Here is a 16,363-nt window from a genome sequence, read left to right as displayed (position 1 = left end):
GTGGTACTCCACATGTACTCATGTACTCCAACATACATTAGTACTTTTGTTACCACACTTTATGTTATATATGTACTTCTAAGTAAAGGGTCACACATGGCAGACAGCTTTATTGATGTGTATTAAAGCTTTGGATTGTCAAGAAATAGACGGGTCAACACCAACATCACATATTTTTTAAGCTTTAAAACATGAAATTATTGAATGTGTTTCTAATGTGTGTGTGTGTGTGTGTGTGTGTGTGTGTGTGTGTGTGTGTGTGTGGGGTTTAGACTCTGTCTGGTAGAGATCTTGAGTACCACATATCAGCCAATAACAGCATGCGACAATTCAAAGAACTCCGAAATGAAGAAGTCATCACATCATGGCTTGGGTTCAACCTGACTGTTACCCATGGAAACAACGAGGTCAGAAAGATACTCACTCTCACCCTCACTGAATCATTATTCCACATACAAAAATAAAATAAAAGATTATGGGAACATATTGCTTGAAATTGAGTTATTTGGTAATTATTAGTGTGTTGTAACACGTAATAGATGGTTTCTAACCCTACACTGTAGGTTATAATAACATTTTCAGTGTTAACCCCACCTGTAGCCCATTAATAAACCATTTCTGACGCACCACCATATAAAAATCTTTATGCTGTAATTTGTGTCCTTATTTATGGTCATGATTAATGTAGGGCACTGAGGCTTTGGGCAAGCTATAAACCATCGATAACCATTAGTAACAATCCTCCAAGGCTGTGGCTATGTCAGTAAGCCATCAATATATCATTATCTATCAGTAGTAGAGGTAGTTTTGCACAACCTAGTGACACAGAAGCTATTTTTGTTTATTGATCACCTGTAACTAATTGATAAAACATACCTTATTTTAACTATTGATAGTGCCATTGAGTACAGCTCATAAACCATTTGTAAATTATGACTTTTCAGAAACTGGCCCCAGAATAATTACATGTGTGTTTCACATCATAGTTGTTCGCTATCCATTGCTACTACACCAGCCTCTACTTAAGGCTGTCTTCAAGAATTTTCGGTTGTGATCAAATGATTATACATGTTTATATACAGCTGATGCAAACTACAAAGGAACACTGTTTATGAAGGTTAAATGATTGATTTTGCATCTCTCGTTGCAAACAACTGTCCTCAGAGCTTTAAACTGGTGAACAAACGCCTGTTATTGACCTGGGACATTCCTGCCGTGAACGGGATCATCCATGTCATCGAGGCCCCACTGACAGCGCCACCGCCAACGGTGAGTGACGTTGTTTTAATCCTGAGTTGCCAACAACTCGGTCAACATCTTCCTCTGATTATAAACCAGCAAGTCACTTGCTAGGTTTCAAGTTACAAATTTCAAATTACCCTTAATGCGAATGTGAGAAGTTGGTGTGTCACAATAAACACAATGAGATGAGGTAATGAAAAAAAACTCCAGTCAAACCTCAAACATGATGGAAATTTAAGAGTTCTGTTGGTTTCATGCACAACGCAGACCTGATTGAGTGGATGTTTTAGCCAAGTGCAAACACTTCGTTAAAGATATTTTGCATTTCAGCTTCTTTGAAGCACAGATTGAAAATACAGTTTAAAACCTCATACATACACCCACCCACCCAAATCAGCATGACTTCAGCTTTTCAGTGATGGCATCTTGAATATTCATAAATCCACTTTTATGATCCTGTCAAACACAGACACAGCAGAGCTACAAGAAACTTTGCACTGCAGTAGGACTCTTGGGATTGGCTTCCTGATGCCAGTTTGTGATGGAAATCTTTCAAGCTGGCTGGTTTCAGGAGGCCCAGATGTCTTTAGCAGAAGCATTTATTGAAGTGTGGCCAAAGAGAACGATGAGCAACACAAGTTAAAGTGTGTATACAGGGTCTACTTAAACCCAGACTAATCCCACAATAATACTCACTTCATGCCCAAATAAGGATTTTCCAGCAACACCTATCCATTCATGTGTGAGGATATCAGCTGCCAAATCCTAAACAATGAATTACATTCACTTTAGTCAAGTTGTATGTGAAGGGAGGGTAGCCGCTCCCTGAGCTGAAGGACCCCTGTGTTATGTCTCTTCCCTCCCAACACCATATCTTTACGACCTTGGTTGTTATGCCAACTGGGCCGATCCATTCCTGGTAACCAGACCCACCACTGACATGAAACACTCCCAATACACAAACATGTCCTTCACCGTGGGATGAACTTTTAAAAAACGCAAAAAAATAATGTGATGGACCTGAAATGTTATGAGTGTTAGCTCAGCCTTGGTCTTTAGCTGGGTCCGTTCAGAGTCGAAAACCTCAAACAGTCATTTATTTATTATTAAGTATCTCAGGCCCCCGCAAAACAAAGTAATGGTCATAAGTTGACTATTTTTACCTCATATGTCTGTGAACAATGAGATGACATTATTGCTGAACCGTGAGCTGTTGCAGTCCTAGCCACTGCCACCAGGAGGTGCCACGGCAACCATATCGCTCGCTCGAACCACAACCCCAACCCTCTCTCTCCCTGTAGTTGCCTGGCAACAGCTGTAGCAGAGAGCAGATGGCCTTGTTTAGTTTTTTGGCAAAGTTTTCAGGAAATTAAGATTTAATCAGCTGGGTTTTAAACATTTCCTTCCAGATAAATTTACAAATGATCAATGTTTGTGATGTGAGGACGAGATCACAACAGATTAACCCAAGCGCTTTGTGTAAGGTTGAGTGCTCATCTTATTTCCTTTTGTCCTCGTCCTGGCCATGAACTGCCAGATTAAGTCTGATTTCAGATACAGCCCAGGCAGATTTTGTGATTTTGGGAGTGCAAAGAAGTGAATACAATGACTGCAGTAAAAGTATCACTACTTGTGGCATGTGTAAATTTAATGTAACCCTGCTTGAGGTAGTTTTTTTTTTTTTTTTTTTTAAGTAGGCCTATATTTTTGGGGGGTTTTTTCGCCTTTAATGACAGGATAGTAGAGAGAGAGACAGAAAATGGGAGGCGGGGGGGTGACATGCAGGATAAGACCGCTCGGCGCGGGATTCAAACCAAGGCTGCCAGCAGTGAGGACTATAGCCTCAACACATGGGGCGGGTGCTCTACCAACTGAGCTAAATACTGCCCCAATTTTTTTTTTTCTCCTAAATTTAATACCTCAACAACATGAACTGTGAAGAGGTAGGCTATCTACCCACGCTCTGTGAGACTTCACTTCAGCCCTTTTAATCAAGTATATGCTGAAAAAATAAAGTGTGAAAGTCAGTCGCCTGCAGATGTTGCTGCACTGTAATGAAACACATTTCACACTTCATGGTTCAGTTCCCGTACGACCACATGACCACAGCGACGCTGACTCAGCTCAGCTGCAGGTGGAGGTTGTCCCACAGGTCATGTGGTGACGTCCTGCTGTGATTCACAGTGGAAACAGAAAATGAACGAGGTGCAGCTCCAACAGCTGGACTGCACCAGTGGAAAGAACTAGTACACACTGAATAAATAATTCAATTAATTATAACACCGCTGTGCATCAGCATACTCAACAACACTAAGGACACTTCAGTCTATGTGTTTTTGTTTTTACTCATTGGCTGATGGGTAATATGTGTTTCTGCTCTTCTCCGAAACAGTGAAATGCATCTGATCACCTCCAGCTGAAATAAGTTTCAGAACAGTGAAACTCAATTTTCAGGCTAATTATTAAAAGCAGTTGAGGAACAGCAGGTTTAACTCACATCACATAAATCAATGTAAACATGTCTGCCACGAATGGAAAGGTTAAGACGGGATTAAACAAATGTCTCCTGAATGTCTTTATCAAAGATTCTTTATTCTTAAATGGAGCACGTCCTGGATCGAGTGTTGGAGCGGAGACGTCGTGGAGGATTAAAAGCAAAAACAGCCTGAGAGCTGCTGTTTTACGGTCTCCTCCTCCTCTTCCTCCGAGCGTCATCACGTTATCACACATACACAAGGTCACTGAGTTCTCAGCAGCTCTCGGCAGCTACCAACACTTTTATCCCTCTCAGTGTGAAAGAGCTTGATCACATGGGAGTTTAACATATTCAGTTTAAATACTGGGAAACCTGTGTGACCGTGTTTACTGCATGAATCCTGATCAAAACAAGTCAAAACATGCATCCATGTGAGAATGAGTGAGTGATGAGTGATGAGTGATTTAGCATATTTCACTTTATGTCCCGTTTCATAAAAAAAAAATGCAAACATTGAATAAACTTAGTCAATGTCGCTCTAAACTGATTGGTTTTGTTGAGCTGGACATGTGAAGTGTTGGCTGCCCTCTGTCTTCCCTCAGCAGCCTCTAAGTCTCTCTGTATGTTTGAAACGTTTGACAAACATCTTCACATCTATTATTAAAAACCTGCATTCTCTATTTGTGCTGCGCTCAGATCAGTCAACCCACAGTAAACCAATGGATCTCACTGCTCAGTGTTCATCAATCATGTAATCAATTTAACTTATTGGTATTTAGCCTCTTAATGTATTAATGTTCAATAATCAAGGTTATTATATCTACCTGATGTTCAGGAAAGTTCAGCCTCACATGTGCCTGAAAAGAAATGACGATAGAAACACATCGGATTCTCCTCATCCCCCGACTCACAGAGTGTGAATCTAAAAAGCAAATCAAAATGAAAACCTGTTCTCTCCCACATCAAACTGTCCGATAAGGTTTCTAATAAATGTAATGAAACCTTAAAAATACGTAAGCTAAGGTCATGGCCTTGTTTCTATGGTCACAAGCTCTGGGGCAGATAAACAACATCCGGGCTAAACAGGAAAGACCATTATTGACCCCTTGCAGCTACGTCACAATTAGAACGTGACGCGAGAGGCGACACCATGACGGACGGCAGAAAGTGCTCAGTGATAATGTACTGTGTATGGGTGCCGTCCAACAATGTGGCTCGATCACTTCACACTACAACCTCACAGCATTATCACTTATTTAAAATAGAATATCTACTCATCCGTTGCAATATATGTTTGTTTTTTTTGTTATTCGCCGTAGAATATCTCAGTTTTCTGTGCTTTTTCCACTGCTAAGGAGCTAACGTCAGTCAGTGCCACACTCCCCATACAGCAGCTGCTGCTGTCTTTGCTGCTGCTAACTACAGTTAACGGACCTGGAAATTAAAACCTGGTCCGACCCGTGGGTGTTGAAGACCTGACCCGACGTCTGTATAATTAGTGATCATTCTCTGATTAAACCCGGCTTACAAATAAAAGAAAACAGGAAGCCGTCTTCGTTGTAATCGCCGCGATCCGACGGCGGCAACTACGTTGTGACGGTGCTATGTTTAATACGAGCGTTAGCTGTTGTTAGCCACAGCATGTAGCTCAGCTAGTTAGCTTCAACTGTGTTTACATCGACTATACACTGTAATAACTGATAAACTAACTTATAATGGCATCGATAACGTGTCTGTATATCTTCGCACTGGTCCTGTTGCTCATGTAACCCCGCTGCCAGTGGCCAGCCCCCGGTTCTTAGCTCTAGCAGCAAGGAGTTGGTGCTTCAGACCAGTTTTAAGGACCAATAACCGGTTTTTAAGCGGTGGAAAAGCAAAGAACCGGTGCTAGTCAGGCTCTGGCTCCGAACCAGCACTCGAACCAGCTCAGTGGAAAAGGAGGGGAAACCCTACAACCCCGGTATGTCACAAAACTATAACGCGCCCATTCAATTACATTGACGTTCACTGTTCTTTTGCCGTCCATCATGGCGTCCGGAGCTATCGCGAGTGGAACGTGACGTCACGTGCAAGGGGTCAATAAGGTGATACAGATGTTTCTGTAGGTGAGTGACATTGCTCCTCTCTGTCCTCTGATTGGAGCCTGAACATTAATTAATCATTTTCACTAGTTGAGATTTTATCTTCCTCTGGGGTAATAATGTCTCCATGGCTACAGTGGTGCAAAGTGTAGCTGTTACCATGGCAATTAGAGCTAGGCAGACAATGAGCGATTGTGTAACAGCCAGTGGTCAGGACTAAAAGGTGTAATTTGATGTCCTCACAGACAGCTATGTTTGTATTAATGTGTTTGTGTTTGTTGTCTGCAGATTTCCCATGGTGCCTCTCGCGGCCACGCCCACTCCAGCGGTACAACGTCAGCCATCTTGGTGTCACTTTTGCTGATTTGTGTGTTGGCTGCACTTGGCTACTACGTCTTCAAACACAAGAACGATGCTTTCCGCTTCCACTACTTCAGAGTAAGATAGCGCAAATAAAATGGATGATTCGTTTTGACCTTTTTGGTTTACATGTTTCCTGATCCTGAATATGTTCATAGTTGCATTACAATTTACTTTTAGAGACGTCCTTGTTTTCCTTGAGCTGAGTCCTACTGATCCCTGTGACAGCATCTTCAATTCAAACTCTTCACTTATCTCAACATCCACGGTGGTTACCTGCCATATGATCAATCAATCAATCAATCAATCAATCAATCAATCAATCAATCAATCAATCAATCAATCAATCAGACTTTATTTATAGAGCATTAAATGTAGGACAAAGTGCTTTAGACCATAAAAGCTGACAAAACAGAGCAAAAGTAAAACCCAAAGTCACGCAGCTACACACACACACACACACACACACACACACACACACACACACACACACACACACACACACACACACACAGGCAACCCATACCCTTTCTCTCATATATCAAGCTTGAAAGACTGCATCAAGTGCTATCTAAAGCCTACACATAGAGATTTTATAAATCTCAACCGATTTTTTATCTGTGAGACCCCACACATGAAGATGAAAAATCTTTGATTGACCAGTTTTGATCGTATTGTGTGTGGTGTGCTCCGATATTCCAAATACAGCACACCACACACATAAAGATTTGTCTGATAACACTAGAATATCATCCCCCACGCCAGAAATCTTGCGTGATCAAACTTGATCTGTTGGTGGTTGCCATGCAGCCGTTAGCCACACTGGTTTGTTATGCTACGTGTGCTGCAGTCAGCTCGCTTCTTTATTGGTTCCATTCAAGTTCACGTCACATTCCTCTGAGCCGGTGACTCGGGATTGTCGGCTTCCCCCACACACAAGCCGACTTTTGATCTAAACAGTCCCGATTGTCGGGAGATAATCTTAAGAGCCTAGAGATAATTTTAAGAGCCTAAGATAATCGGGCGATTTTTGTCTTTGGTCGGAAGGGGGAAAATCTGGGCAAAATCAGACAGATTATCTTTATGTGTGTGGTAGGCATTACTATTTACTGTGTGGATAAAACCAAATAAATAAAATGAACTAAAAGTTAGCATAAGTGCAAGGACATGATAAAAAAGAACTAAAATTGTACAATAAATAGGCTAAGACTAAAAAGAGTAAAAGACTAAAAAATAAATGATAAAAATCGATAAATAAAAGGATAGGAAAAATAGTAGAATAGTAAAACCTGTAAGTAAAGTCTAATCAAAAGCCAGGCTAAAAAGGTGTGTTAGGTTGTTCTTAAAAATGTCCACACGCTCAGCTGTTCTGAGGGTGAATCCTGATCATCATGAGGTTCACGTTTATTTCAAAGAGGAACTCCAGTCGCTTTTCCGCTGTTTTGCTAACCCTCCTCTTGTTCATGTGCATTTGTTTACAACAAAGCCGGCAAGAAATCAATCAATAGACCGGCACATATCATTATATGTACGATGTTACAATGTGTATTTGTGTAGTCTAATCTGTCGTAAACAAGAGATTAAGGGTTACAGGGCATGTTTGTGTTGCGGTGCGCAGAGACTGGAGCGGCAGACCCAATCTTGTAAAGTTGATTTCAGCCAAGAGACGCAATAAGTGACATGCACGTGGAGGGCAGAGAGCCTCAATTCTCCTGCTCACATTAACGTCCTATTTGAGTTGTGTAGAAGCGCCACGGAATTAAATGCTGAAATGTAATAGATAATATCCTGTACTGAACAAGCACAGAGTTTGGTAAGACAGTATAATAACTTAACACTTTTAAACATTAGTTAATTATTATTATATAGGCCTACTCACTTCATTATTTATAAAGCATTCTTCCTACGGGATAGGCATGTTATTCATAAACAAAGATTGTAAATGATGAATTATGAATTATTATTATAATTATTACCCAAATAATACTTAAAGGTACAATGTCTGTCAGTGACTTTTTCGAATTTCACAGCTGATTGCACCTGCCCCCTCCGTCCATTCAGGAATCACCAAAACCACACCCCCACCGCTCTTGTGTGTGTGCTTCCACCACAAACTGTTGATCGGTGCAGCCGTTGCCAGGGCAACACAACTTTGCATTGGAACGCATGCTCAGAATAGAATGCACATTGATCTGGCAGTTTGATTGACAGGCGGACCATCCAACCAAAGTTGTTCTGAGACTAATTTGATTGGTCGGCCAAATTTTGGCCCCTGCTCCTTACACAGATGACCAAATTTCGTCATTGATAAGTCAAATCATTTATGTCATCGATTACTGTCTAATACTTGCCAGATATACTCAGATTTGTATAAACAGGAAAAACAAGTTTGGACCAACTTTATTTGAGTGACTCAGACTGCGAAGTCTCATATGAACTCCATAAAGATTCTGTGATAGATATCTGCACATAATGAGATGTTTTTATACCCAGTCACCTCCATTTGAAGCATGTTAGACAGCAGACATCTTCTAATGGCCAGAACGAACAGATATTAATGTTGGAAGTGTCTGATATTCTAATCTTTTGTTACTGATGATACTCAGTTATTGAGCTGCTGCTAACAGCCGACACTGCTTCCTGTCATTTCTTCTGTGACAGAATGAGGATGAGGATGGAGCAGCAGGTGGCAGGACCCAACCCACACTGGTGTCAATCCCAAACCCTCTGTACAGCGGCTCCAGGGCCTTTGCTGAGCCATTTGGGGTGAGATGACTAATCTGAATATCATATAATCTATTAATTGTAATGGCTCCTTGCAATGTTCTAACAATTTCAATTCACTCGAATTAGTATTTTTGATAATTATCAAGGTTCAAAGCTGTCAGTGTAGCAGTTTTTTCATTTGCTTTAACAGGTTGAAGTCTCTGTTGCCAGCGTCAGGTCATATCCACTGTTAGTAAACTGTTTGTGAAGAAGAAACTCCATACCACTGTGTGTAACATCACTGTAACCACAATAGGAGTGTTTCTGTAGCTCTGACAGCTCAAACAAATGACCCCACAAAGCCATTTCCTGCCTGACTAACCGGTTTGTTACTATAACTGTGTTCATTGTGTGTCTGTGTTGACGTCGGCTTGTTGTCCTGCTTGTGTTGCTGCTGTTCATCACACTTCATCTTAACATTATGCCCAGTTATATAAACCCAAAACGTTCAATTTCATTACTATACAACATATGCAGGGACAAGCTGAGTACAGGGATGCAAACGGGTCAGGACCAAAAAAGAGAGGAATTTCCCGGGGGGGGGGGGGGGCAATTTCCAGTAGTTCAACCCCAACCAAGTATTGAGTGCATATAGATAGACATAGTTTTCAGAAGGCTTTTACATTTTTATATTAAAAATGCTTAAAAAAAAAAAAAAACCTTTGCAATATTTCCATTTTGGAGATACTGATTTTTAGGTCTTCACTGAATGTTAGTCATAATTATTACTATTAAAATAAACTGAATAAATAAAGACATGGGATGTGTCATTCAGTGTGTAATGGACATATAGGCCTATATAATGTGTTAGTTTCACTTTAATTGAACACATTCTACATCGCGGAGGCGACGTCTTTCCACTCAGGGCTTCCTTCACCTCTGAAACGGGGCAGAGCTCCGTGGAAACACCTGCCTGACACAGCAACGTAGGGAACCGTGCATGTCCGCGGCGCACAGCTCCACATGCACGGGGGGAAAAACGGCGTCGCCGTCGCACCGATGTACGCGGATACGCGCCGCTTTAATGAGCGCGCATGTCGCGCGTCTACATTGGAGGTCGGCTGTTATCAGTATAATCAGAGACAACCATGAATGAGTTCGCCTCAGTTTCACGTGATTGTCACTGTCAGCCTGTTAGAAAAACATTCTACTGACCCCAGCTGAGACGCTGAGACGCTGAGACCCCCCCCCCCTAAAAACAAAAACTCTTCGGATCTGAACGATTCACACAAGTCACCTAATTGGTCATGAAAAAAGCGAGTTTCGCTTTTCGGCGCGCTGTTTGCATCCATGTGAGTAAACAATGTCTGTCAGTGTCTGACTTAGTTTAGTTACTTCCTAACTGAGTGTAGTCACTTCCTGTCAAGTGTGTTTTTTTTTCCTCAGCAACCAACCGACCAAACAAAACAAAAACTTGTAATGTTTTGGTCAACTATTTGACATTTTGCCAGATTCAACAGCCAGTGGTGTCTCTTCAGACATTTTCACCAATGGCCACTTGTCATTTCAGTGCGTCTTATCTATAGGCTTTAAATAAAGATGGATGTAGCCTTCATGACATCATGGGCTGAGTGTGCTGCTTCACCATCACCATCTTGGAAGTATCAGACTTTCTGTCCCCTAACTCCAAGATAATCCCAGATTTTGAATATGTGCTGCTTTGATGCAATTGTACACTCAACCACCTGTCACTTGCAGTTGACTGAATATAAAATATGATTCAGTTAAATAATCATCAATTGTTTTTTGGGCCTATATGTGTAAAGCCATTTGAGAAAAGTACAAGAAACTCCACCATTGTCATCAATGTTTATAATTCAGGAAATAGATGCTGTCACACACTGATACATATGAACTATTAGTGGGAGATCATTTAACTATACAGATATTAAGTTCAGTTATCACTTTGATCACGGGACACAAACTGAAAGTGGCGACACAAATGGATCTGTATCAGGCACGTGCAGAGACCTTTGGGGGGACAGTTGCTCAAAAAAAAAAAAAAAAAAATTATATATACAAGTCTTGATGTATAATTGATAGGGTGATAAAATTGCCTTTGGAATTTAGTAGACCTAGTAGTAGTAGATTTAAGAGACATACAAAAACAGAAACAAGAAGCCTGACCTTTTCCCCTTGAGCAGCACACTGTGTGGTCGGCTGGCAGCTAGAACTAAGGCTACAGATGTGTCAACGTCACACACACTCACAGGATGTTTACTTCGTCAGGTCATCTTACCATACACCTAATACCGTGCACGAATACCACTGCAAAACCTAACTGGGCCACCAGTTGTACACCAGCACTACCGTTTTACAGCGAAAATGCAATCAGCAGTAATTCTCGTGTTACAGTGTGTCTGTCGGGTTTTTGGCCGTGCCCTTCTCTTGCAGTGGCAGGGGCACTTCTACAGTAGGTGGATCATGTGACCAAGGGTAGTCAGGTCATTTCATTTATCTTAAATTATTATTGTTATTTGCCCCCCCGCTCCCTCTGCACGTGCCTGATCTGTATGTTGTTCAGACATTGATAACTGATGTCTGCAGACTGAGCAAACTACAATTGTCACACTCTTCACTCAACGTCGACAGCCTCAGATATACCTCGTCAACAGTCACAGAGCTCAGATCAGTGTCCAGGCTCTCCATCCTGAGTCACAGCCTTTAACTGAACCACTGAGAACATTTAGTCACTGCCTGAACAAAGGATCAAATCAAAAGGTTAATCTTGATTTTAATCTTAACTCATTGAGTGCCATTGACGTATATATACGTCAATCAAAATACAACGCTTGGGTGCCATTGACGTATAAGTATATACGTCATACGCAGTTTTCTGCAGCTGGTAAAGGGGGGCGCTGTCGCGCACACTGAGTAATTTTGGGGCTTCTGGGATGCGTAAAACGAAGAAGACTGTAGATCAGAGCAAGAAGTGAAGAAGAAGAAGACGAGTGTGATCGGTACGGAGATAAAAAAGTTGGAAAAAGTTTCTATTTCTAGAGAAAAACGAGCAGAGCCTGGAACAAGTGATCGGAGGAGGCAGGAAAGGTAAACTGATCTAGATGATCAGTACCAAAATGCCAAAGCGAAAGCAGATCGCGGAGTCGAGGGGAAATGTTAAACTTCTGTGAATCGGTCTGAAACCGACCCCGAACATAATGACGAGTCGACGAAGGAGAAGGGGTGGGTAGGAGAGGGTGAGGGGGCAGCAACTGCAGGAGGAGAAGTAGGAGAGCAGGCATCACTCTGCAGAGTAGGACTCTTTGTTGTTGTTTTTTTATTGTACAATGAAAAAAACATGTGAAATGAAATTTTCAGATGTCTTACATGTTTTTGAAGCCAAAATTAAAACGGATAAATCACAGTTTTTCTTGAGAGACTCTCTTTCACAAAAATGCATTTTTCTCAGCTTTTTAGAAAAAAAGTGGTCTTTTTGGTGCAACCAGGCTCTTTTCAACTTAAAATAAATCAAGAATGGAACAAGGTACAAACAAATGGTTTTTTTCCCCTAATTAAATAGAGAGTCTCCTCTTTCCTTTGAGCTATTTGGTGTTTTCAGAGTCAGAGTACAAAATATTCTGTGGGTCTTGAAATATTACTCAAAATGCCCCGAAACGCTGGCACAAGTCACTGACCATTTTATAAAAGGGCTGGCACTCAATGAGTTAATCAATATCTGGTAATTCAAATAAAAATAAAATCATTGCCCAGGAACAGTAGTGGATATCGTCTCACCAAAAACATTAATAGCTGATAAGTGAGACTGACATGGACATTTTTTTTTCAAGGGGGCTCACATTGTGCTGTTGGTTTTGTTATTATGTCAGAGCCTGTTGGGGTGTTTTCATGTCTTGCTAATATTCTCTGAGACACTTTTATTGTGAAAGGTGAGAAGATCATGTTGCAGACTGTGAGAGTTGTATTGGGGTCTAAAAAGATGAGGTCCTCACTACATGAACAGAACATCCCGGTAATTCACATATCACATGAAGGGAAAAGTCACAGTAACATCTCACCTCTTTTATTGGCACCTCACAAACACGCAATGTGTGTATTTTAATTGTACAAACTAATGATTTTTGTTCTGTGAAAATGGTTCTTTCCACTTGTTCAAACAGTCATTCACAGACGTCTTTTTTTTTCTTTAAACGAACTGTATTTTCATTCAGCAGAAAGACTCGTTGCTCCATAATAATGGTCAAATAAGAAGAAATCCATGAAATCCAGACTTCCTTTTACTCTGAACTTCAATCAATATTCATGTTTTGACCAAAACTATGTGGACAGCCTCCACGTACTTGAGTGTACATTTGATTTGGGTTTCCTGGTTTCATCATTGTCTCTCCTCCCCACAGGACACCAGTCAGGGGGCGGAGCCTTCAGAACCCGAAGAACCTCCAAAGATTCTGGACTTGGACCAGTAAAACCAGTTCAACCAGTAGATCTGGACCTACCTGTTTACAAACCACGACAACCTGCTGGCTGCATGGTTCAGTCCTCTGCAGTTCATTTATAGCCGGATAAGAATTAAAATGTATCACGTTACTAAACCCAGATACTCTCTGGAAGGAAAACATATTAAATCAAAAATGTTAATCAATCAATCAATCAATCAATCAATCAATCAATCAATCAATCAATCAATCAATGATTATGTATAACATGTCTCTGGTGCCTGTGAACCGATGGAGAATCATCACCACCTCTGCAACTCTGTGGTGCCTTTTAGGCTCTTTTAGCTCCATATTTTGGTTTTAAAGATCATTTATTGTGTGGTCCAGTCTGACCAGCTGTTTACAAACCCAGTGTTCAGCGTAGAGCAGCAGACAGAGAGACTGGCTGGAGGATTTAGTGGAGCACTTAGCAGCTGGACCAGATGTTTCCCTCAGGACTTAGCAGTGAACAGAAACAGCAAAAGGGAACGAATGCTGCAGTTAAATTTACAGACTGCACACAAAAACAACTCCAGTGGGACAATCACCACCTGTGTCTCCTGGATGAAGAGGAGGGCAGCTGTCTGCTAATAAGTTAGCCACAGCTACTTTATACTTAATCTATAATTATATTATGATAATTAATGTGTCAGAGACTCCTCTATGACGAGACCAAGGGCTTGGGTTATATTTAACTTATATATGTCACCAAACACAACTTTATCAACCTATTGATTTATTTTTGTCCGTCATTGCTCTCCTTTTAGCTCGGGTTTGGTCTCAAACCTCTCAGTTAGTGTTCAGTCAACGGTCACAGATCGACCAATCACAGCAAAGAAACGTGATAAAAAATGTAAACACACCACAGTGTGAGTACTTCAGGAGTGACTGACCTCAGGAGGGATGTAAATCTGTCCAAATAGGAGGGGCGGACCCGTCTGTGAGAACAAATAAACGAGCTCCCTGATTGGTCTGGCTTACAGGGAAGGAGAGAATTGGTTATTAATTTAAAGACGAAGCCTGATGCTCCTCTGTGCCATCGCCACAAATTAAAACCACATCAGTGAGTCAAACTGCTGCACTGGTTCACATGTTTCTTCACTCACGCTCGGACTATCTGTTTTAACTATGTGTATTAATCTGCCACTGAAAATAGTCCTAACAAATCTGCCATTTCTGTTTGAATGACATCTGATTAAAAACTGCAGTTTTCAGCCATACCAGGAAGTCACTGAACCTCTTTTTTTTTCAAGAAAAATGCCAGTAGTTCCGTAAGATTTATGTCTTCAAAAGAAACAAACAGGATGGGAGGAAGTCCAGCCTCCTCCTCCACACTAGTCGCACTGGAGCAGCTGCAATTCTTTAAACCACCATGTCCACCATTGTCTAAAGTTGCCATCTGCAACACTAGTGACCAGGTTTCTGAAGGTGAACCTGAAGAAAGATCCTCACATCTATTTAATACATACAAAAAAGTCCAAAAAAAACCCAACATTTTGCAGTTAAATTACACCACTACTTGCATGCTGTTGTGCTGTTATCAGTTGCTTTAACAACCTTTAGCTTGGAAAAAAAAAAACTAAATCCATCAGACTTGAAGCTCCACAAAGTCACTGTCATTTAATTCTTCTCAATAAAAGTCTGGACAAACAGACATGGTTGGTGTGTGAGTATTGTTATCCGCCTTAACACGGTCAACTGTACAGTTACATTTCCTGTTGAGAGAGGTTGTTTCAGATTCAGGAGCAGGAGAAGAAGAAGAAATTATGATCTATACAGTAAGTGAGCAAGAGCAGCTGATAGATTTAAATAGCCTACGTAGAGAACTGATGAGGAAACTAGGTGTGTGTCTGGGCAGGGGAGGTGAGGTGACCGGGGCCGGAGGAAAAGCCAGGGGGCATCTGGGGGCCGGATGGAGATCAGCCGTTCAGCCGCTGGAACCTTGCAGAGAGATGGAGGACAAGGGGAAGTGAGACTGTGAATGACGACAGAGACGGAGGCAACAAAAACAGGACGTACGCAGGAATCATGACAACAGTCCAGTGGTTCAAATTCATTCAGATAAAGCAATGCAAAAACAACAACAACAACAAAAAACAGGGGTGTGATCATAAAACTAAATATTTGCCAAGCCTCTACAACCTTTAACCACAAAGATCAAACTAAAGGTGACACCAGACAAAACCAAGGGGGAAAACAAAGCCATTGGGTTTCAGATCCTGTTGGAACAAATTAACAAATTTCATTGCGGTCTATGTATCAGTTGTTGACGTATTTCATCATGGCATCATCAGCTTCACTGATTGTGGCTAAAAACTGAAAGATCAGTCAATATTGAGTCCTGGTGTTTGTTGAAGCTGATGGCACCACAGAACAGGATGTTTTTATGTGTGATCATTTGTTGTCTCCTTCATTTTGTTGTCAACAACAAAGCAGATATTTTCAGCTGTACTACATGAAAATCACAGAGACCTGCTCCAGTCTTCACTGAACACAAGTGTTGTGTGTCTCTCATCAGCTTCTACATCTGTTCCTTCCCCACTCTTAGTTTTCCACGTGGCTGCTTTAACAGGAGAAACGTGTATTGTTTACACAGCCAACCAGAGATTGTTTTTTTGTTTTTGTTTTACTCAGGTTTTCCTACGTGAAAACAGCCATGTTTTTTTATGATGGAAGGAACCGGTTTGCCTCTCCATCCTCCCATCAGCTCTTCTCTTCAAATCTCCAGGCAAAAAAAAAACAAAAAAACGTTGTTATTCTGCTGCGTCTACCGCTGGCTCACTCTGTAAAACCCCAAATGCTTCCTCTCTCTGTAGACCTTCACTTTAAATAGCTTTCCTACTCTGCCGCCGACATTCAAGAAACAGTAAAAACAAGCCTGACCTCCTCCCCCTGCTGTCCATGTGGCCGTCACACAGTTTAATGGCTTGACAGCTCAGCAGAGAGCAAAACACAACAAGGACCGTGGAGCAGTGTAATTCTACATTTGAGCCATATTGAGATCA

At 41.3% G+C, this 16,363-nt stretch overlaps 1 protein-coding gene across 1 annotated transcript in view; it reads left to right on the top strand.

The window, feature by feature from the left end:
- stab1 (stabilin 1) overlaps nt 1–14,887 on the top strand; it is a 70,882-nt gene extending 55,995 nt beyond the window's left edge. The window contains exons 65-69 of the mRNA XM_083971354.1: nt 273–407; nt 1,165–1,269; nt 6,088–6,237; nt 8,821–8,925; nt 13,281–14,887. Coding sequence (XP_083827480.1) covers nt 273–407; nt 1,165–1,269; nt 6,088–6,237; nt 8,821–8,925; nt 13,281–13,349 — 564 coding nt within the window. The 3' untranslated portion in view covers nt 13,350–14,887. The remainder of the gene's footprint in view (nt 1–272; nt 408–1,164; nt 1,270–6,087; nt 6,238–8,820; nt 8,926–13,280) is intronic.
- Nucleotides 14,888–16,363: the final 1,476 nt, after the last annotated feature.

This window comes from Trachurus trachurus, assembly GCF_905171665.1.
Source record: "Trachurus trachurus genome assembly, chromosome: 5".
NCBI classification, from domain to species: domain Eukaryota; kingdom Metazoa; phylum Chordata; class Actinopteri; order Carangiformes; family Carangidae; genus Trachurus; species Trachurus trachurus.
The sequence above is the reverse complement of the archived record's forward strand: the minus strand, read 5'-3'. Positions and strand labels throughout refer to the sequence as shown.